General features: G+C 49.2%; 2 protein-coding genes across 2 annotated transcripts; both read left to right on the top strand.

Moving 5' to 3' along the window:
• The first annotated feature begins 9,109 nt into the window (after positions 1–9,109).
• LOC119096166 (luciferin sulfotransferase) lies at positions 9,110–10,826 on the top strand. Its single transcript, XM_037218969.1, has 3 exons — positions 9,110–9,449; positions 9,635–9,899; positions 10,051–10,826. The coding sequence occupies exons 1-3, from the start codon at positions 9,142–9,144 to the stop codon at positions 10,351–10,353; spliced, it is 876 nt and encodes a 291-aa protein (XP_037074864.1). The 5' UTR covers positions 9,110–9,141; the 3' UTR covers positions 10,354–10,826.
• Positions 10,827–18,689: 7,863 nt separating this feature from the next.
• Positions 18,690–21,178, top strand: LOC119096165 (luciferin sulfotransferase-like; the record flags this gene model as incomplete). Its single annotated transcript, XM_037218968.1, has 3 exons — positions 18,690–18,838; positions 19,009–19,288; positions 19,441–21,178. Coding segments are annotated over 3 exons (864 nt in total), but the record flags the coding sequence as incomplete, so codon positions are not given.
• Between the last annotated feature and the right edge of the window lie 1,328 nt (positions 21,179–22,506).

The following is a 22,506-nucleotide window of genomic DNA, read 5'->3' as shown; positions in this document are numbered from 1 at the left end:
AAGAGTCCATGGAAGGGCCCGTGATTGGCAAGAGTGCCCCGGCACGCTAACAGGAAGGGCCCCAGCAGCAGCAGGGCCCTTCGAGCCAATGCAAAGGAATGAAGGGCATCGTGGAATGCTCCTTAACTATCAAAGTGATCCTGCAAGTGGGCATATAGGTCCCCGGAAACAGTATGGGACCCCTAGGTAGTGTAATGGGGCTTAATATTTCCAGTTCACAGCTTTTCAATCAATGAATGATTTTTGGGACTTCTCATAGACCCTTCGCTTTCGCTTACGACTGTTCTTGGTCGCCTGGAAGTCCAAAGACAACCGGTTTTGTTGCATTTTGTTTTAAAAAAAACCACCAGTTCGGCCAGCGATGGGCCTCCTCGGAGCCAATGCGTCCCTTCGGGGTCCAAGGGGGGCTCATGGCCCCGTGCCCCCTCCCCCTGGATCCGCTCCTGCTTCCTGCTAGCGTGCCGGGATACTTTTGTCGATCAGGGCTTTGCACGGATTTTTTTCATTCGCCCGAAAGGGTAAATCAGCCCCCCCCCCCCGATGTTAACCCGTCGGTATTTTTTCTAGGACCCTACGTGTCCTGAGTGTCTACGTATTGTCGGGGCCCATCTGTTAACCTGCTCGGTCACATTCGATCGTTCGGGGACCCCTCTACATTAGGTCTTGGATATTTATCATTATTTGAATCGAGGGCCTAACGCTATAAATGGGGGACTTACCTGTTATCCTGCTCAAATCCGCTTGATCGTTTGGGGATTCTCCATTTGGTGTCTTAAGTATTTCTTATTTGAAGGGACGACTCTATGCTGTTGTTGACACCCCATCTATTAAGTTGTCCGTGCCAATGGCGACCCGGAGATAGGGGGGGGGGGGAAGGGGGGCACGGAACCATTTCCCGCCCCTTGTGCCCCGACGGCCCATCATAGGCTCCGTAGGCGCCCATGGCCAATCGAACGGGTGCAATTTTATAACACAAGACATAACAATGCTAGACGTCTTCGGGCCTCCAGACGACCAAGAACAGTCGCAAGCGAAAGTTAAGGGCCCAAAAGCAGTTCACTCCTCGTTAATTGAGAGGGTGGTGATTGGGGACGTTTTAAGGTTATCACGATGTCCAGAGGCGTTACGCTGTTGCCAGGGCCCTCTATGTCCACTTGCCGGGTCAATCCGATCGTTAAGAAGCCTTCCACGTGGCCCTTGACGTCTTCGCATTTTCTCGTAAGGCCCTACGCCGCTGTTGGGGCACTGCCTGTTAACATGTCTGGGCATTCTTGATCGATCAGGGAGCCTCCACAGATTCTTCCCATTCGCCCGACATTTTCAGTACGCTTTTGCCGCGGTCAAATATGCCGGGGTACACCCAGTTGCTTGAGGGCCTTTCATAGAAACCTCTGGTCCTTTCCACTTGTTTGGAAGGCCTTGTGTTGTTGCTGGGGCCCATATCAGGTAAGGCACCGAGCCACTCGATGCTCAGAGACGCTCTACATTAATCTGGGGCCCTTTCCCTCTGATTTCGTTTGCGGAGGACCCTTCACTCCTATCGGGACCCTCTCTGTTAACCTGCCCGGACCGTCTCTGTTAACCTGCCTGGGCACTCTTGATCGTACAGGGGCATTAATTCACGTACGCTGGTGTTGGGCAATTTCCCTTTGCTTAGAAAGCCCTGGCTCTGGCCGGTGTCCTACAAGTCAGCCTGCCAAGGCACTCCCGATCGTTCAGTGGTCCACCACGTTGGGCTTAGGTTCTTCTCGCCTTCTCTCAGGACCCCATACTTGACGAAAGCCTTTTTTACCTGCCGCGGCATCCATGATCGCTCAGGTTCCGTCTCTACTGGCCTCGGTATCTTAGCCTTAGAGCAATTTTCGAATATGTGGCGATGAATTTTTAAGCGCAAGTTTCGAACAGGATTTTACGTTCCGCCGACGTCGTATGTGTTATTTCTGTTTTTTATTCATGCCACTAGTTAGACTTGTGCGTCACGTTCTTAATGCATTTTAAATGCAAGGATGTTTTGTACTCCTTCATAACAAAGCGAAACCTACACTAGTCATCACCTGTCAGTTGATTACATCGGTCAGCTGGCAAGCTGCAAATGAGCCAAGAATCCAGTTCGAGCTTGATTTCAAAGGTATTTATCAGCTTTCTTTAGACAGGTATGACATTTTGCCTAAAAACTTAGCCTTAAAATGACAGAATTCGCCATGATCTCGATAAAATGAATAAGTTTCATGTTCGTGTATGATGCACGTCTTGTTTTTTAGGGCCTCGCACAAGATGAATTTCCTTTAAAAAAATGACTTGTGAATCTTGAAATTTAATGGCGAATGCGAGGATGTTTTAAAGGGGCTTCTAACTCTAGGGGCCCGAAAACGTTGCGTCCCCACCTTGTGATCCTGAGTTCGCCCCTGTATCTCCAGCCCCTGCCGACACGCGCACGCTGTGATGGTGCAGTGTGTTAGATCTGTGAAAAGAGGGCAGGCGAGCGGGGTCGCAAGGGCGAGAGTCCAGGCGCAGAGAATGAACGTGCGGCATGGTACTGAAGTCGTGAGAGAAGACGGTCGCCGCCTCTGGAGCCGACAGGCCAAGATAAATAATGGGGCCGGGCCGTGTTATCGGGTAGCTGACTGTACTCAGGCGAGGCCGTGTCTGACTGCGTATGACAGATATCAAGCACAGGGCCGCACTACATCCAGCTACAAGTTACACGTCCTGACTGGGAGCAGGGCCCGCTAGCTCACTGGGGGTGACAGCTGAGTGCGATCAGGCCAATGTGGGGCGTAGACAAATGCATAACTTCTGTCATCTTATTCAGAAAGCTCCGGTAAATACACAGAGCCGAAACGCCCTATGATCTGGGGCTGCTTTTGGCGAGGGGAGCCTCACGAACGACGAACATTCGGAGCCGTCTTGAGTGGTCGGGCATACTCAGACTGAGGTGCTCGGCCTATCTCAAGAGCGCTGGCCATTATCTAATCAAAATCAATTCTAACCCCGACGACGGCCAAGGACCGAAAATTTGCCTGCATTTTTTTTTAGTTGTAATGCACCACAATTGACGTGGAACGAATTATCAGTAACATAGCATTCTTAGCATTATTTATCGTAGCATAAGCGCAGCAAGAAAGGAGAAATAGATGCACCGATATTTCGGCTACATGTTTTTATCAAAACAAATATAAGAATATGAAGGTACCGAAACTCATTTCGTATCAATACAGGTATGTACCCAAAATATCAATATATCTGTCTTTCCTTTTTCCTGATTATTCTACGAGGACTAGGGCTAACAGTACTCTCTTATCCATACGCATAATGTTCCTTGCAAATGCACGTAGCAACTTGCGTGATAGAAATTATTCGTTACGTTCCGAATTTGTTTATCGAAGAGCAGGTGTTTGACACCAGATCCTCACAAGATCCATGTCAAGGGGTAGGGCTCAAAGCTACAGAGGGGCCCTGACCAACACAAGCAACCCTGTGCTATTTCGGTTAAGTTTTTGCCCCTATTCAGGCAAATTTCTTCTGGCCGACTCAGGACGCCTTTGTTGACACAAAAACAGCTGTTAGACAATGTGAGCCTCCTAACTGTAACAGGGCCCCTTATTATTGCAGGGACCCGCGACCAGTGCAAATCGTGTGCCCCGGTCTCGTCCCTTCTTGGGAAATTGGCCTACGGAGCTGAGGCCAACACAGAGACGACTGTTTCGGTGTGAGAGGTCTGGCGGAAAATAGCGGCCGTGTATTGTCCCTGGGGTTTTCAATCAATGTTAGGGGCCTTCTGACTGACATTTCAGGTCATAGACCCTACGGGCTGAGATCATGGTCTGCGGGCTGGGATTCAGTCTCCCCATCGGGCCCTTGATCGTCGGTCTCGAAAGACCCCATCGGGTTCCTATTCGGGCTCCTTGAATACTGCGCCTGACTGACTTGGGCCCCAGGACCCCTGTTAGGCACTGTGGGCCCCTTCATTGACTCAAGGGCCCCGATCAATGCAAATCGCAGACCCCAGCTTTGTCCCTGCTTTTTGGCAATGGGCCCTCAGGCCCACACCGACATGGAGCCGACTTTTCGGTACTGATGGTGCCAGACCAACATAGTTACCTTTATTGACTCAGGGGATCCCCAATCGGCGCAAAGGGTCCTCTGACTAGTATTTGAGGTCCCGGCCGGCAGGGCTGTCTGAGACTCCCAATACCACGGCCGACCAGCCCTTCGACCTTTAAATCAGGACCATTTAATCAGGCCCAGAATCTTCGGTCCAGAGGAGCTGGGAAAGCTCCTCAGGACAAAAGGGGTGGGGCATGTGCCTTCTGTGCCCGCTGCCTGTGCTCCTGGACGAAAGTATCGTCTTCATGCGCCTGTCAGTCGCTTTGCTCGTTAGCTAGTGTTAGCATATTCCGGTTGAGATACAGCCGTAGCAAGTTTCTTTACAGCTATCGCAGTTGAAAGAAAGTATGGGTGTGCCAACTGGACAGCTTCCAGTGCAGCTACGAAATAAATTTTCTGTAGGACTGGTCGTACCACTCTCATATTTTTAACCGGTTATTGCATGAAGGATGCGTGCCATCGGTGTGGAAGAGAGCGACAATCACCCCTGTGCCAAAGAAAACATCGCCCAAGTTAACAGAGATCTGTGACCGCTAAGCCTCACACCGCCTTTTAGCGAGGTTTTGGAAAGAATTATTGTTTCACAAATGCTGGCGGATATAAACCAAGCATAGAGACGCACCAGCACGGAAATATGAAAGGTGCCTGAACTTCACACTATCTAATTAGGTTGTTGCATGACTTCATGACGAAGTTAGACGAAACAGACCAATTATTTTCTGTGGAAATGTATAATTTTAAGAAGGAATTTGACCTCATCGATCACGCAACAGTTACAAGGACATGCTTGTAATGGGACTTCGCTCCGGGTATGCAAAGTGGCTAAACTCATTCCTGCAGGACCGACAGCAACGGGTCAAGATACCAGATGGCACCATGACTCGGGGGACTTAGGAGGTGACTGTCTGTTTTAGGCTGTCGCTCGTGGGGATGAGGAGATGGACAAAGGTAGTGCGTTGTGTAGGCATATTCCAACAAGCTCTGACAAAAACTGACACTGTTATTTTAGTAGCAGGACAGGTAGTTGTGTGTATATATATATATATATATATATATATATATATATATATATATATATATATTAAATCGTGTATGTATATTATACATACGCATGTACATATCCAGTAAATATGCTAAAATTCCGAGAAGACGCCTTTCAAGTCCCACTCGAACAGGCATCTGTCTGGACACGCAGTTCTTGGAATATCTTGTTTTTAACTTCTAAGCATCTAGTCGCTTTCAGGACTCCATAGCACTGAAGACGGTCGAAGAGTAGACTGGCCGGAACGTAGAGTAGCTAACACACCAGACGGGGACCGTAGTTTGAACAATTGCCCGGGGGGGGGGGGGGAGGTGGGGGCGGTAGTGAAACGGTTAACGCGTATGTTAACCAGCGCGCGTCTGGGAAACCAGAGGTGCGGGGTTCGATTCCCCGCGGTGCCCGCCCTTCCCGCCAGGGTGAGAGGCAGGCGGCGCCATATAGTCTCAGCAGCTCGGTGCGTCGTAAAACCTCAGTGACACACACGGAACAATCACTTCATCCGTTACCAAGTCGTCCTTGCCCTGTTCGTTGCTAGTGACCTGACCTGAGCGTTCCACCTCTTTACAACAGTGGCATGATCTGACCTAGCGCGAAGCGTGGACGGCGATAGTCAGGGAAAAACGGGTCGAGTGTTTTATTACACAAATTTGTCTGCTACATCTTACGTTTTCGTTTTCTCCCTCTATCAGCATCAAGTTAACAGCATCAACGTGGATTGCTGAAAAAGCATTAGTTCACATGAAGCCTAGGCATGAGCGTTCACATAAAAGAGCAGTCAGAGCAAGCCGCTCGTTGCGCTCCGACTTGCGTTTGACCACCGCCGTTCCGTTCGGCCGCCGACTACCGTCGACGTCATGGGCGACATAATGAAGCGATGGGATCACCAAATGAGTACGTCATATGTACGGCATTGGGATAAGCGATTGCTAGCAAGACACCCAACCCGGCACCCGCATCCCCCCCCCCCTCGCGAATCGCCACCGCGCACCCACTCACTGGCGTCCCTGGGCGAGTCTGTGAGCCGGGCCGGTCCGCGCAGGCGCCCAGGCCGGCCGGCCGATCCCCCAGCAGCAAGAGATGCCATTGGCTGCTGCTGGCTCGCCAGCTGACCGTAGGGGCGCGCTCAGGCGCAACGACATGGGGGCGCCACGCGTACCACCACTGACCGTCTTATCACCGGACATCGCCGTATCATCGCATGACCGGTATCTCCGAGCACACTGAAGGTCGGTTGTTTTCAGGGTAGCAACTTACAAAAGAGGATGGAGGTGTGGCAGAGCACGGGAGTCGTGAGGCAGGACAATCGCCGCCTCTGAGCCACACGGGACGCGAGAAATCACGCAGGCCCGCTCATGGCCTCGGTCGCTGGTCCCGCAGCCGAGGAACAGCGCTGCGCAATAAGAGGTGCGCACCGCCGGCGGTGCACGGCTTCTTCCCATTGCAAGCTCACCCATCAGTGAAGACCAGATCGAGAGGTATTACGCGGTTTGTCCGGAACGACCTCGGGTGAGTACATGGGAGCGTAGACCATCAATAAACTGAGGCTGTACGCAAGCCAAAGCGTGCCCAAAACACACTAAGGATGGGGTTTTCAAATTTGCGCTGCGGTCGCGAAGAGGGATTTTCATTATCTCTTAAGGTGGCTACACTACGCGTGGTGGTGTACAACGTGGTGTCTGTACTACGATGGCGCTGAAGAGAGGTACATATGGTGACACATGTATGACGGTATCGCCGAAGAGAGAACCTCGGCCATGAAGTGTGCTGGTGATGGAACAGCACGAGCGGACGTTGAGATCTGGCATCTTCAGCCAACGCACCGCTCCAGCCGCCACGGTGAAGTACTATGCTGCACCAATTGGCCATATCAGCGCATCGTGGCACATTGCTACGTTCACTTGCCCCGCCTGCTTCTCGGCATCGGTGTGCGGTCCCAGAAGAGTTCGGTGAACGATCACAGCAGAGCGACCACGATGCAGCGTACAGGGAGGGGAGAGAGACGTGCTCATTGCACCTGTACATTATCTCTTGGACCTCGTTCCAGCGTTACGCGAATTTAACAAGCCGCCTGTTACTGCTGAACACATACTCAATTTAGAACTTGCATTAACACGAGCCCGTTTGGCCCGTTGGATAACCTTCGCTCGGGTGGGCGGTCGATATGACCCCGCTGAGATTTCAATAACTGATTGGACTAGGGTCACCAAATTCATAGGATGTATCGGCCTGCACGTGAACCCACTTACGTCAAAGTTTGATGTTCCTAGGTCATGACCTCCGGGTCAAGTCAGGTTGAACAAGGTCAAATCCTAAGTTGGTCTTCAGCATGTCCCCAGAACCTAGATACCTGTTCTAAGCAAGAGGTCACATGCCTATTCAAGGTCGGTGACCTTGTTTGGCCTTTCGAAGGTCATTGTGACCAAAGTCATAGAGGACTTTGTTGAGTTTTGCATTTGAATAAGCGACAAAAATTACGCTAGGCGGTATGTTCATGAAACGAAATGCTCACTTCGGTCATTTTAGGTCAGTGACCTGTTCTGAACCATAAGATGTTCATGGAAGACGTCTTATAAGGTTTCTGTTATCAATAAATTCGAAATGAGCACCAGAAAGTACCCTATTCAGGAAGCCCCAGAATAGTTAAATAGGTTGATCTTGACCTTGGCCTGACCTTCATAACTGACGCTAGGTCAATGGGATTTGGTCATTCAGTTGTTGCGTCGCTTAAGAAAGTATCTCAGAGATGTATGGCTTCGTCTAACACCGTTGCTCCATCAGATTGAACGATTCCCTAAAAATTGGCTTCACTGGACCCATGGTCTGATTTGACCTGCCGTAGGTCATCGACCTTACAAGGCAAATCTAATTTGTTGATACCAAACAATACGCTGTTCAATTATATACAGCTCTGCAAAATTTGGAGCGGTTACGTAGCCCCCGTTCGGAAACCATTTCAAAAAAATCTCGGGGAGTTCACTTTAATCTCCCCCCCCCCATCTCCACCCGAGCGCGTGTGTTAAGTAACAAACAATAACAAACGCACCTTTGGCATCATTTAAACACCGTGCGCAGAAAGTTGTGTTACTCTGAAGGCATCACCGTCCCCCACCCTAAAAAGGCTGCAGAGTCCTACCCTTTTAGACTTCATTGGCTCGTGGTGGAATGAAACGGGCAATTCCATCGCGCCGTGCGCACCACCCAGCCTTTGCGCCTGGAACAGCTGACCCTAGCGCTTCTCCATCGCTGGGCGGCCGACCTCGGCTCCCCGCACCAAAGCGGTCGGCAGTCGACACCGCGGCCCGGCGTCACGCCTCCAAATGAGCTTGTCAGTCGCGCCTCTTGTAGCTGGGCCGCTCCATGCACGGTGGACGGCGCGCGTCTCCCGTTCTGATCGCCCGCTCATGCCTACCGCAGAACGGCTACGTGAGCGATGCACTACGACGGATGAAAATCTTACCACCAGCATCGTTCTTCAGCAGACCTTTTTGGGCACACGTTGGGAATCAGGAATGGCGTTGGCTGCGGGCGATGCAACTTACTGTGACGCCATCACGGGCAAAAAAAAAACACGGCAAGAGTTTGTGGCCATGCGGCACTGTTGTGCACTCACCTGCAGTACATTTCTGTGCATTGTTCTGTGACGTCAAGGCAGAACTGCGGCTGGATGCTGAGCATCCTTCAGTGACCCAGCTGATATTTATGACACTGATGTACTTGTCACTAAACCGGGCGTTTGATATACGCGTTGTTTCGATGTGAAGAAGTGTGTGAACTATGCTACAAAGCCGGGTGTTTCTGTTGTTGTAGCGTCTGAGTTCTGTGGACACACATTGGACGGCGTCACTGCATTTCTGCGAACTTTTTGAAAATGCATGCAGAGTATTTACAAGCTTTCAGCACAGTCAAGTGTTAGCCCACCAGCGATGTACTCGGTGCAACTGCAATCTGACTGAGAGCATATGATAATTGTTTGTAACGTTCTTTTTTGCAGGATGAGCACCCCAGATAAAAAGGCATTCCCATACAAGATAATTCCTTTGGATAGCGAAACACAAAAGGCTATCGCGCGAGATTTCGCCGGCTATCCCAATGGACTGGCTTCAGTTAACCACTGGGGCTTCAAGCTGTCTGCCACGTCCAGTCCGAAAGAAATAGAAAACCTCTACAACTACCCAAGGAAGGCCGGGGATGTCTGGGTAGTAACACCTCCGAAGTGTGGCACAACCTGGACCCAAGAGATGGTGTGGCTCATCGCCAATGACTTAGATTACGATGGGGCCAAGACGACCCTGTCTGAGAGGTAAGGTTACACCAGACACGGTGTTCATGGCTGCCAAACGATCCATTTGCCAGCCAAAGCCTCTGAACATAATTGTCACATGACATCACTCCGCCTACAAATTTTAGTCCCGACATTGCCTCCACAAAAATCGCGGCCCTCGTGATACACTGCGCGATCTGCATTCACAGGTGGGACTTTCTTAGGACTGGTGCGTTGACGGACGGAGAAAAATATCCTGATCTGAAGACTACTCGGAGATCAGATGCCGCCTGCCAACAGTCAAGCGACAGCTCCCACTGCGCCCAGCCACGCTTCGTCAAAACGCACTGGCCTCTGTCCATGATCCATCCGCGCGTGTTGGACGTCTGCAAGGTGGTGTACGTGGCCAGGAATCCCAAGGACGTCTGCGTCTCCTTCTTCCACCACTGCAGACTCATGACACACGTCGACTTCCTTGGAGATATGCAGGTAAGGTATCAACTAAAATACAGGACGCTGGAGACTACAGGTTTAGTTGACATATACTTGAAAATATTTAACGCGCTCTTCGAATTTTTTCGTCCACTACCTGTTTTGACATGCAACGTTATGGAAGCACAGCTTTGATCTGTCGTTTCAGATGTTCGTGAAGTATTTCATGGAGGGCCTCATCGTGGCAACTCCGGTCATGGAGCACATGGTAGAAGCATGGAATGTGCGTCACCACCCCAACATCTGCTTCATCTTTTTTGAAGACATGAAACGTGATCTCCAATCAGAAATCCACAGGGTAGCCGAGTTTCTGGGCAAGTCACTCTCGTGTGAGCAAGTAGATGAGCTGGCAGAGCACCTTCATTTTGATAACTTCAAAAGAACCCTTACGTCAACAAGGAAGAAGGAAAGACGGCGGGCGACTTCCATGCAGATCGGGGCGACTTCATAAGAAAGGGAAAAATCGGTGACTGGAAGAATCATTTCACGCCAGAGATGAGTGAGAAGTTCGACAAGTGGATGGCAGAGAAGTTAAAGGGCACTGATCTTTCATTCACCATGGAGGATGCGTGAAACAGGATTGATGTAGGACGTCACATCAGTGCGTGATCATTGGTGTCCAGGACTTTAAAGTTCGCCGCTGGTTTTGTTCACCCTGTCGTGTTATGATGCGGAGCGAAACTGAAATTGAATTCAGGTAGGTCTGAATACGAATTGGAGGTTTTCAACCTTTGGAGCTATGAAAACTGAGACGGACATTGGTCAGAAATCCAGACGTGACCGCATGTTTGAGGCCGTCGCTTGTGAGGAGGAAAGATGGGAGAAATACGGGACGGTGTTTAGGCACATTCGAACAAGATCTGACGGCGGGTGACTGATTTTTTAGAGAACAGCACAGGTAGTTATATACATACATATATATATACATATATATATATATATATATATATATATATATATATATATGTGTGTGTGTGGTGTGTGTGTGTGTGTGTGTGTGTGTGTGTGTGTGTGTGTGTGTGTGTGTGTGTGTGTGTGTGTGTGTGTGTGTGTGTGTGTGTGTGTGTGTGTGTGTGTGTGTGTGTGTGTGCGTGTGTGTGTGTGTGTGCACGTGCATGTGCGTGTGCGTGAAGGCGATCATAAATTACTAACATTCTGAAAGACAAGTTTCAGTGTCATTCGAATTGACATCTGTCGGTACGCATTTTCTTTGGAGCTTCCCCGTTTTTTTAACTTCCAAGCATCATTTAGTCGTACTAAAGACTCGGCAGCACTGACGGCGGCTGGAACGCAAACTGGCCAAAACGCTGTGTGACAAACACACCGGACGAGGATCCTAGTGCGAACAATTAAGCCATGCGTCACCAAGTTGTCCTTGCTCTGCTGATTTCTGGGGACCTGACATCATCCCTCATACTTTTTACTGATCGGTCCCGGCGTGGATAGCACCAGACCCGCCTCCCATCGAGCCCGAGTCTGGTACTTCCAGATCAAATGAGGTCGTGTGGCTAAGTTCACAGCATGTTTAGTGATAGCATTGTGCAAACAGCAAAATGCGCATCTTAGATGCAAGGGTGCAGCTTCCTGTTCCATTCGGGCCCGACCGATGTCTTAGAGGTAAGTGGGCGAAATCCGAGGAGACGTCCATTTTGCGAAGTGTTTTGAGAGGGAGTGAAGCCACTTTTCTGTGCTGAGCCCTGCCTAACCTATGTAATGAGGCTCCACCACTTTGTAGATCGTTCTCGGACTTCACTAACCATTCGCCACTAACATTAGGTAGATCTGAAAGTGGCATGGTCTGACGTAGCGCAAAGCGTGAACGGTGAAAGTTAGGGAAAACAGGTCGAGTGCTTGATTACACAGAATTGTCTATTACGCTCTACGTGTTTGTTTTCTCCCTCTATCAGTGTCAATTAAAAGACATCGACGTCGACTTATGAAAAGACCATTAGTTCACATTAAGCCTTGGCATGAGCGTTCACAGAAAAGAGCAGTCAGAGCAAGCCGCTCGTTGCGTTCCGACTCGCGTTTGGCTACCGCCCACCCGTTCGGCCGCCGACTGCCGTTGACGTCATGGGCGACTTGAAGAAGCGATCAGGTCGCCAAATTGGTTCAGCCATTGAGCTCATATCAAGAAACATTGTAAGACCCAGCCCGGGTCTTACACCTCCCGCCACCCCCCCCCCCCCCCCCCCCGCCAATCGCAAGGACGCACCTAGGTACTGGAGGACAAGAATCTGCGAGCTGGGTCGCTCCACGCAGGCGCCCGTGAGCTCCAGAGGTGGTAAAAATGCTTTTTGTGTCGCCGGCCGAATTTTCTGCTAACAAAATTGTCGCCGGCACGGTAACGCGATAATATATGACAAGAAATGACAATGGCGTTAATGCCCAGCAGCTTAATCAGAAATCGGCGTATCACCTAAAGCCTCTTTCATCAATACAACTCGCAATATCATGCACACAACCGACACGTCCATTTATAAAATATCGCTCGAGCAATGCTGGGATATCTACTACTGCGAAGAATACAAGCACACCAGCTCCAAACAACGGAGTATTTTAATTACAAAATCGTCAGCAGTAAAACAAGATACGGCGGTCGTCCTTCACACCCCGGACTTGCCGTGGTCTTGCGCTAAAGTTTGATCTATGGCTGAATTTGCCATCCTCGAACGCGGAAAAAAACGGCGCAGGACCTCGACAGCCAGAGCAGCTGAGCACATGACAAAATTCTAGCCGGTTGTAGGTAACACTGAAGGATGACGTAAACCACGCGGGCCTCCCCAAGGCCATGTTTCCCAATGAAAACCACGTGAGCACTTCGAGCCAGACCGCAACCATCATCATATTCTCCACCACACCATGGGCATGCTCTGAGCCCTGCACTTGTGTTGCCTGGTGGGGGACTTTCGATGCCCCACAGCAATCAGTACATTCAGGTTTAAAGTGAGTCTCTAGGCTGCTTGAAAAGCAAGGAGCAATATATTAAGTTTCGGGATGGGCTCAGATTGAGGTGAAGGCGACTGCACATGTGCTAAGCAAAAGGCAGTGGGGGCATGCTAGAAGAATTGTGCATCGGGGTTAGAGAGAAGGAGATCACAGAACTGTTCGAGGGAATGCCGGTCGTTTTATATTCTTGTTATGCTGAGCAAGACACAAAAGATAAAGAACAACACCAAAAAGAATCATTTACAGCTGTAGCCCATCTTCGGAAGACTGTTACATATTTTGACGAACCGAGTGCATCTGAAATTCCGGACCTAGGCTTAAGAATTATCCGTCAAACAATGACATGGCATGTGTTTTCACCAACACGACACGAACCAGCTATCGCCTATCCTAGCCAACTCTTTCACCCTTTGTATACTGAAGCTCACGCAAGTATACAGAGGGTCATGCGGATATAAAGGGCTTTGAGCTCCTCATGAGGCCCTGAGCGGACCTTGGGCTCTGGGAACTCAGGGATCGTCTGAGTAACTCAGGGGCTCTTGAGTGGCGCGGTGACGGTCCTTCAGTAGCCTGAAAAGCCCTTGAGCACTTATCGTCCCCCTAAAGCAGGTGTCCAAATGAGTCGCTTAATTATAGATATATGCTTTCGCGACCAAATGCGTCACCTGAGCGGGGAGAGGGGTAACAGCAACCAAGTTAGGTATCTGTGGTATATGTCATAAAATACAGAATTCTAAAGAGTGCAAATTACCTGCAATCAAAACAAAGCAGAATAAATATGCTGATTTGGAGGGGGGGGGGGGGTGATGCCCATGGCTCGCTAACCACCACCCCCTTATCATGTATGAAAACCGACACCCCTGACATTATGTCACAAGCAGATTAACTATATTGTTTTCTACTACCGGTGTGGGCTGGTTTTAAGGTAGGCAGTTCTCCCTTACAACCTGCACTTAATATAGATAGTGATAATGTTCAGGGTGCCATCAAAAAAATGTTTCACCTCAATGTTTCACTTGAAAATAATAGTGAATATCCTGTATTTTTACCCTTGCAATTGTGATGCCCATAGGTACAAATAAATTATGCATAAAAGTGGGCGCCTGAGAATGATTCCATTTCCAGCCTTTCATGTTGCAAAAGGGGTGCTATCATCAGCAAATGACCAAAATTGCTCTACAGAGGCAGACGCCAAGTTTTACTGAACTCCTTAACAATAGGACAAGAATCTCCACAAAACCATTTCATATTTGAAAGTAAACGTCTTGGTTAAGAGGAGATGGCAATGAAACCTTCAACACCCCCTCCACATCGCCTTATATTTTCTCAAACTCCTTGCTCCTCACCCCTCACTGCCTCCTCACTGCTGACATCGTTGGTTATTATATCAGTTTCCAGCAATCAATATTAACATTGAAAAAGTACAACTGTGAATCACCCATTTCAATGGTAACAAAACATAACTAAGATGATTGCGTTTCAACCAGAGACATATAACTGTGAATTCCCCATTTCAATGGTAACAAAACATAAATAAGATGATCGCGTTTCAACGAGAGATATAGTTTTCAAAGATAATTGGGGGGGGGGGGATGTCTGAACTGAATCGGAGCTAGATACGCACGCTGATTTGGAGTTATATTGGGCTGGTAACTATGCTCAACTAGGAACTACGCAACAATGGCTTAAATTGGCACTTCAGCACTCTTCTCACCTCCTGCCATTCCCTTCCCTACGGAGTGTCGTCAGCCCCCAGCACCGAACCCACGAACTCTTAAAAGGGAGGAAAGCCCTGTGGTTCAGACTGCTACAGTGAGTCAACAGCCTGTTCTGTGTCTTGAAAAGTCAGTCTGAATAATCACAGGCCAATTTCCTACATTGGTTTGATCGTCTCGCCGACCCTCCGTGAGCTGTCAAGCAATTAAGTCAATAATGCCCCCCCCCCCCCCCCTGCAAGAAAAAAATAACCCTAGATGGGCACTCACGAAACCGCAATGCGAATGTCGCTTGCAAAGTTCCAGCGCATTTTGCAAGTTCCTCGCCAACCTCACGAATCTCAGTTCTATCGCAACGAGGTGGGGTCAAAAAGCCGACATAGGACGCAGACACGTATGTTTTCGGAAACGGCTCGTCCGATCGCCTTGAATCCTTCACCAATCGATTCCGTGCAATGAGGTGAGTCATGGGGAGGCAATATTGAGATCTCACTTGAAGGCAGACATCTCAAAAACGCAAAGCGAAAATTTCACATGTAAATGTAGACAACTCAGGTTTCAGAGCCTACCGGACCATTTTGCATTTTGGTCAATTTGGTCAATTTGGAACCTTCACCACTGGATCCCCATGCCTGATTCCCTCCTGCAGTTCCAAATTTGGTGACTCTGGGCCAGTTCAAAAGTCGTCAAATTTAGAAGTCCAAAAATCTTGCTTGCAGACAACTTATATTTCGCAACCTGTGAACCTGGGTTAGGTCAAAAGGCGTTAAGTTTCGCAAAGTCCAAAAATTCTGCCTACCGACAACTTACATCTCTGAATCTACCACGCCGATAGCCGCCAAACCCTATCACTCAGCACGCCAGTTATCTGAATTATCTGTTGAAGCCGCAAGTATGGTGCCGTTTATAATTGCGCATTTTCTTTATGTTTGTTCCCATCAAAAAGTGCACCTTGGTTAAACTTGTCGTATGAGGTTGAATTTTGAATTTGCATTGTCTGCAGGTAGGAATTTTGGTCTTTGTGAATTGTAAGGACTTTTGACGTGATCCAGGGTCACCGAATCTGGAATTTCAAGAGGGAAACAGGCTATGCGGCGTCCAATGGTGAAGGTTTCACGGTGATCGATTCAGTAGGCTCTGGGAGCTGAGTTGTCTGCATTTGCACGTTAAATTTTCCCTTCGCGTTTTCGAGGGTATATGACCTCAGGTCAGGTCTCGATATTGCGTGCCCATGACCCACGTCGTCGCACGAAATCGATTGGAGGAGCATGAAGGCAATCGGACGAGCCGTTTCGGAAAACTCGCGGGCCTGCGTCATATGCTGCTTTTTAGACCTCACCTGCACCGATTGAAACGTGCCCTTCCGGCCAAATTAATTGCCATATCTGAATCTTTTTTCAGTATTTTCCGTTGTCTTGTTTAGAACATTGAGAGCCGGTTGGTAAAAACAGCCAATCGGCCGACCGGCCGGGCCACAGGAAATACACTGATTAGTCGCCGACGTGTCCCTGAAGTGAACGATTAACTTAAATAGAGCCTGAGAAAGATAGCATGGGGCGCAAGGTAAGGTAAAGGGTGTTTACGGAAAGGCTTGTTGGTGTTGTGGCATGGAATATTTTACCACTGAAACTCATATAAGGTCGTGGGACGCGCGCTCTAATGTTTTGTTATGGCCGTCACCAAAACTTCGACCAAAAACATTTTTGGCATCAGGTGTAGCGTGGAAATATATATTTTTGTCACCGACCTTATCCACCAAGTCGGCGGATCTTGCCGCCCTTGCCCGAGCCGGCCAACCGATCCACCAGCAACAAGAGCTGCCATCAGCTGCTACTATCTTACCAGCTGACCATCGGGGCGCACTCAGGCGCAGCAAGGGCGCACTCAGGCGCAACGACATTGTGCGCACAACACATGTCACCATGGAACGTCTCGTCGCCGAACATCCTCTTATCATCGTCCTACCAGTATCTCCAGGCATATTGAAGGTCGGTTGTTTTCAGGATAATAACTTATACAAGAGAATGGAGGTGTGGCAGAGTACGGGAATCGTGAGGCAGGACAACGCCACCTCTGCGCCATACGGACTGCGAGCAATAAGGCCCGTACACAGCATCGGTCGCTGGCTACGCAGAGAAGACAACGTGCTGCGCAATAGAGCGCACGCGTTGCTGGCGGTGCAGACCCACTTCCCGTCACAAGTTCAACCATCAGGTAAGAATACATCGAGGACTGCTACGCGTTTTTCCGGACCACTTCGGGTGCTATGGACACCAAGATGGTGTCCATGTGCATTGGGAGCATAGACACCAATGAACTGAGACTGCGCGCAAGACTGAGAGCTTGCTCGAGACAATTACACTTGGTTGGGGTTTCAAATGTGGGATGCGTCCGCGAATATGGATTTTCTAGATCCCATGTATATATATATATATATATATATATATATATATATATATATATATATATATGTATATATCATATGATGGCACCTGCACTGCAATGACCCCGAAGAGATAACCTTGCACATGAAGTGTTGGTGATGGAACGAAACGAGCGGACGTTAAGATCTCGCGTCATCAACTAGTGCACGGCTCTAGCCGCCACCGTGAGATACCATGTGGCTTGCAACAGTTAACCATATCAACGCATCTTGCCGAAGTGCTACGCACACTTGCTCCGCCTGCTTCTCGGCATCCGTTTGCGGTCCCAGAAGGGTTCAAGGAACAATCACCGCGGAGCGACCACAGTACGGCGTACCAAAAGGCGAGAGATGTGCTCATTGCATCTGTAAAACATATCTTCCACCTCGTTCAAACGCTACGCAAATTTAACAAAGTCACCTTTTGCTGGTGAACATCTGCTCGATTTAGAACATGCCTCAAGTAACGAACAATAACAAGCTCACATTTGACAGCAGTTAAAATACAGAGTCCAGATATTTGTGATACTCTAAAGAAATCCCCGTCCCCCTCCCTTCAAAAGGCTGCGAAAGTTCCACCCTATTTGGTCCGTTCCCAGAGCCTGCCCTACGGAGACCACGGTGCGAAATGCCGCGAATTACCGATCCGGCCTACATTGGGCTCGCGGCGGAATGAAACAGGCAGTTCCATCGCGCATACCAACCACACAGCTTGTGCGCCTGGAACAACTGATTCGAAACTTCCTCACCGCTGGGCGACCGGCCTCGGCTTCCCGCATCGGAGCGGCCGGCAGTCAAGCCCGATGTTTGACGCTACGCCCCGGCGCCAGGCCTCCAAATCAACTTGTCATTGGTGCCTCGTGCACCCGGGCCCGCTTCATTCACGGTGGACGGCGCCCGTCTACCGTTCCGACAGCCTATGCCTACCGCAGATGCCTGTGATCGCCAGTTCCTACCGCTGAACGGCTGCGTGAGAGAGGCACCGGCGCGGATGAGAACCTCACCTCGTGCGCCCACGTCATCAGGACCTTTTTTGCGAATTGCGAGAAATGCCACGGTATGGCGTTGGCTGCGAACATTGCGACTGACTGTGATGTCATCCAATGACGAACAAAAAACACGGCAAGAGTTTGTGACCATGTGGTCTTGTTGTGCACCCGCCTGCAGCACATTGCTGCGCGCCGTTTGTGACACCAAAGCAGAAGCGCAGCTGAATCCTGAACATTCTTCGTGACCCAGCTGCTATCTATGACACTGATGTCCTTGTCACCCGTCCGTGCACTTTGTATACGCGTTGTCCAGATGTGAGTCCGTTCGTGAACTCTGTTATAAACGGGGTGTTTCTGCTGATTGTTGCGTCTGAGTTCGGCGCACACACATTTGACGGCAACCTCTGCATTTCTGCGAGCTGTTTGTAAATGCGTGCAGAGTAGTTATAAGCGTTCAGCACAGCTAGGTGTTAACTCACCAGTGATGAGTTCGTCAGAGCTGCAATCTGACTGAAGACAGGTGAGAATTGCTCGGAACATTCTTTTTTGCAGGATGAGCACCCCAGATAATGAGGTATTCCCATTCAAGATAATCCCTTCGGATAGCGAGACGCAAAAGGCTATCGCGCGAGACTTCGCCGGCTATCCCAATGGACTGGCTTCATTCAACCACTGGGGCTTCAAGCTGTCTGCAACATTCAGCGCGGGGGAAATAGAAGACTTTTACAACTACCCAACGAAACCCGGGGACGTCTGGGTAGTGACGCCTCCGAAGTGTGGCACAACCTGGACCCAAGAGATGGTGTGGCTCATCGCCAATGACTTAGATTACGATGGGGCCAAGACGACCCTGTCTGAGAGGTAAGGCTGCACCAGACACGGTATACATGGCTTCTAAACGATTTATGTGTCAGCCAAAGCCTCTAAACGTAATCACCACGTGTTGTAACACAACTAGAAATCACAACTGCAACGTTGTTTTGACTGGAGACGTTTTCGTTCACAACACGCTACAGCGTTTGTATTTGCAGGTGGCATTTTTTGGACCTCAACGCCTTGACTGACAAAGACATACTCGCCCAACTTGCACCAGTACGAAGAATAGAAGATATTTCCCAACAGCCAAACAACAGTTCTCACCGCGCCCAGCCAAGCTTCGTAAAGACGCACTTGCCTCTGTCCATGATTAACCCGCGGGTGCTGGATGTCTGCAAGGTGGTGTACGTGGCCAGGAATCCCAAGGACGTCTGCGTCTCCTTCTTCCACCATTGCAGACTCCTGACACACGTCGACTTCCTTGGAGATCTGCAGGTAAGGTATCAACAAAAATACAGGACACTGGAGACTACAGGTTTAGTTGACATTCTCTTGAAAATATTTAACGCACTCTTCGAATTTTTTCCTCCAATACCTGTTTTGCACATGCAACGTTATGGAAGCACAGCTCTGACCTGTCGTTTCAGATGTTCGTGAAGTATTTCATGGAGGGCCGCATGGTGGCAACTCCGGTCATGGAGCACATGATAGAAGCATGGAATATGCGTCACCACCCCAACATCTGCTTCATCTTCTATGAAGACATGAAACGTGATCTCCAATCAGAGATCCGCAGGGTAGCCAAGTTTCTGGGCAAGTCATTCTCGTGTGAGCAAGTAGATGAGCTAGCAGAGCACCTCCATTTCGATAACTTTAAAAATAACTCTTACGTCAACAGGGAAGAGGGAAAGGCGTCGGGTTTCTTCTATGCAGATCGCGGCGACTTCATAAGGAAGGGCAAAACAGGTGACTGGAAGAATCATTTCACGCCAGAGATGAGTGCGAAGTTTGACAGGTGTATGGCGGAGAAGTTAAAGGGCACTGATCTCTTATTCACCATGGAGCTAGAGAAACAGCATTGATCGCTACACCAAGAAGGAACGGGATATACATATAGAAGCAGAAACAGACGTCACATCAGAGCGTGATTATTGGCGGCCGGGAGTTATCACTGCACGGCGCCCTCTGTTCAGCCTTCCGTGCCATGTTATGGAGCATAACTGGAGAAGAATTCATTCACTGAAGGCGAATGAAAATGGTGACGTGTAGGAAATAACTATCTTTGAGCGCTTTAAGACATTAATTCGTAGGTTTAGAGGGCAGCCTTCGCATGTTCTCCACCCGCGCGATTTTTAAGTTGATGAAATAAACAGATTGTCGCTTACATCGCTGCAAACTGCGCGGAAAGTCGATGGCGAAGCTGGGGAAGTTAAGGTAGGCCCTCTATTTTTCATGTTATTTGTACCTATTGCGATTATGTTGAGTTTGAAAGACTTCCGTAAGCAATCCTTCACGACGGTCGTTCTCGCACGCCTCCTGCCCTTGACGTGGTGTTATCTGCAACGGCCAACGTCATTGGATTTTACTCAACCTGCAACCCCAGCCTTAGCTGTTCGTGCTTGTAAGATTCCTGATGGTCCCAAATCTAAGTTAAATAACACTATCAGTCGTTTGTAACATGTGTTGGCCTAACTTGATGATTGGTTCAGTTCCAGCGGCCTTCAGGTCATTGCCGATAAAACGCGGCTGATGGTGTCTGGAGCCAACAAAATGTCCGCACCGTTCCCCCCTACAGTGTCAAATTCCGTGTACATCTTCCTGTCGCCTGTTTGAAGGAAAATATCTCGGCATGGCCTTTGATTGTAATCTCAATGGAATTCACACGTTTCGCTCGTCAGTGAACGCTTTTTGGTGCCTTAGCTGGTCATCACCTCTGAAGCACTGCTTGGCTGCCAGTATCCTGACCACCATGGTGAACGTCTTGGTTCTGTCACAGGTTCGTTATTGCATATCAGTATACGGCAACAGCTCACAGTTCAAAATGTCACAGATTTCCTTAAAAATGTTAAACTATACCACGATGCTCATTTTTGGCCACAAAAAAGGATCATGTGTCGGACCTTCACTAGAGGCATAGCTAGCTTCCTGCTGCAGATCTAGGCATGTATCATACCATCTCACCCATCCACAAGACCCTCCACTCGGGCGAGCCCGACTCACTTGCTCGTGTAGTCTGTGCTGGGTATGAAGGCGTGGTTGGCCCACGAGGTAAGACAGGGATCTCGTAATGCCTCGTTCGCCTACTGAGATGGCGAAAAGCCGTTTTTTATTCGCGCACTCAAGATGTACAAAGAACTCTGGGACTGTCTTCGGCTACCCCGATTGTTTCGTTCTCAAATCATTTGAAGAGACATGTTGTGAGATATCTGAAATTGTCATAACCGGTTTGTGCGGTGGAGTCGTAACTGGTGTGCGTGCCTGTATTCGAGTGCGTGCCTGTATTCGTGTGTGTATGCCTGTATTCGAGTGCGTTAGTTTTTGGATGGCTGTCTTTGTCCTCATGGCCTATTAGCCGTCCATTTGTCTGCTGACGATACGTATTAACAGACCAGATTTTTCGAGGCCACCCAAATAAACGTCATTTAATCAATTGCAAACGCACATACTAAAAACTTTCGTTGGGGGTTTGTTTCACAAGTCGATTCTGCAAAAGGTGCATACCGGCTGCCATCCTGGCGACACGAGGTCTCGAACCCCTCGTCAATCCCCTTGGCTGAAATGGTGTGGGGTCCCCGCTCAGAATTAAAGCCATGACTGAGACATGGCCCTTTCATGGACGCACACTCCGCGCAGGAATTTCTGATTGGAATGTTCAGATTGCTACAAGCGCGGTGTAATTAAAGCGAATACCAGGCACGCAGTTCGCAACTGTGTTTCATGGGGGGGGGGGGGGAGGGCCAACACGTGAAACTGGAACGATCACATCTTCTAGTGAACAGAGAGTGCAACGACCAAGATGTGGAGAGTGAGATCCGTCACAGTGCATCCTTGTTAAAAAGAGTTTACAAAAAGAGTCACGCAGAAAAAGGGTAAAAAAAGAGTCAAAAAGAGTTTACAAACGTCATCAAGGCCTACCACAAAAATCAAATGCCAACTGCATGTCAAGGCGATTAACAACGGCTTCGCAACGACTCTTTCGCAGACTGGCAGCGGCCGCGCAAAAGATCACGTAACTTCAGAGGGCAGGACCGACCGTGCCGAGCATTGTGAAACATTCTGTTTTCGCACCAAATTCTGCCGTTGACCTGGAATTGCGTGATCGGATGGTAGGAGTCAGGGCTCACATAACAAGCACTGCTTAGCGTGAGCCTTGATCCCAGAAATCCAATCATTCAAAAATCTTACATAAAATATTTAAAACAAATGACTGCTCAGCTTCCCAAAATCATTTGGCAAAATTGCGTCTCTCATATGCATACCCAGCCGAGTTAATCACGATCCAATCTATTCTATACACACGTCAGCACACACACCCACACCTGAAAGAAGTCCTGGTGAGACTGCGAGTCGGACACACCTCGCTCACATAATCTTATATCTGCGAACACACCCCACTCCGCTTTGCCACCCATGCCAACCTCCGCATACCAATGTACACTTGATCCTCACCGGCGCACATCTCACCACGCCCGCGTCTCACTATCACCCAGTGT

The sequence above is a fragment of the Pollicipes pollicipes genome, unplaced genomic scaffold, assembly GCF_011947565.3.
Source record: "Pollicipes pollicipes isolate AB1234 unplaced genomic scaffold, Ppol_2.1 Scaffold_4234;HRSCAF=4981_pilon_pilon_pilon, whole genome shotgun sequence".
In the NCBI taxonomy this organism is placed as follows: domain Eukaryota; kingdom Metazoa; phylum Arthropoda; class Thecostraca; order Pollicipedomorpha; family Pollicipedidae; genus Pollicipes; species Pollicipes pollicipes.
The sequence above is the reverse complement of the archived record's forward strand: the minus strand, read 5'-3'. Positions and strand labels throughout refer to the sequence as shown.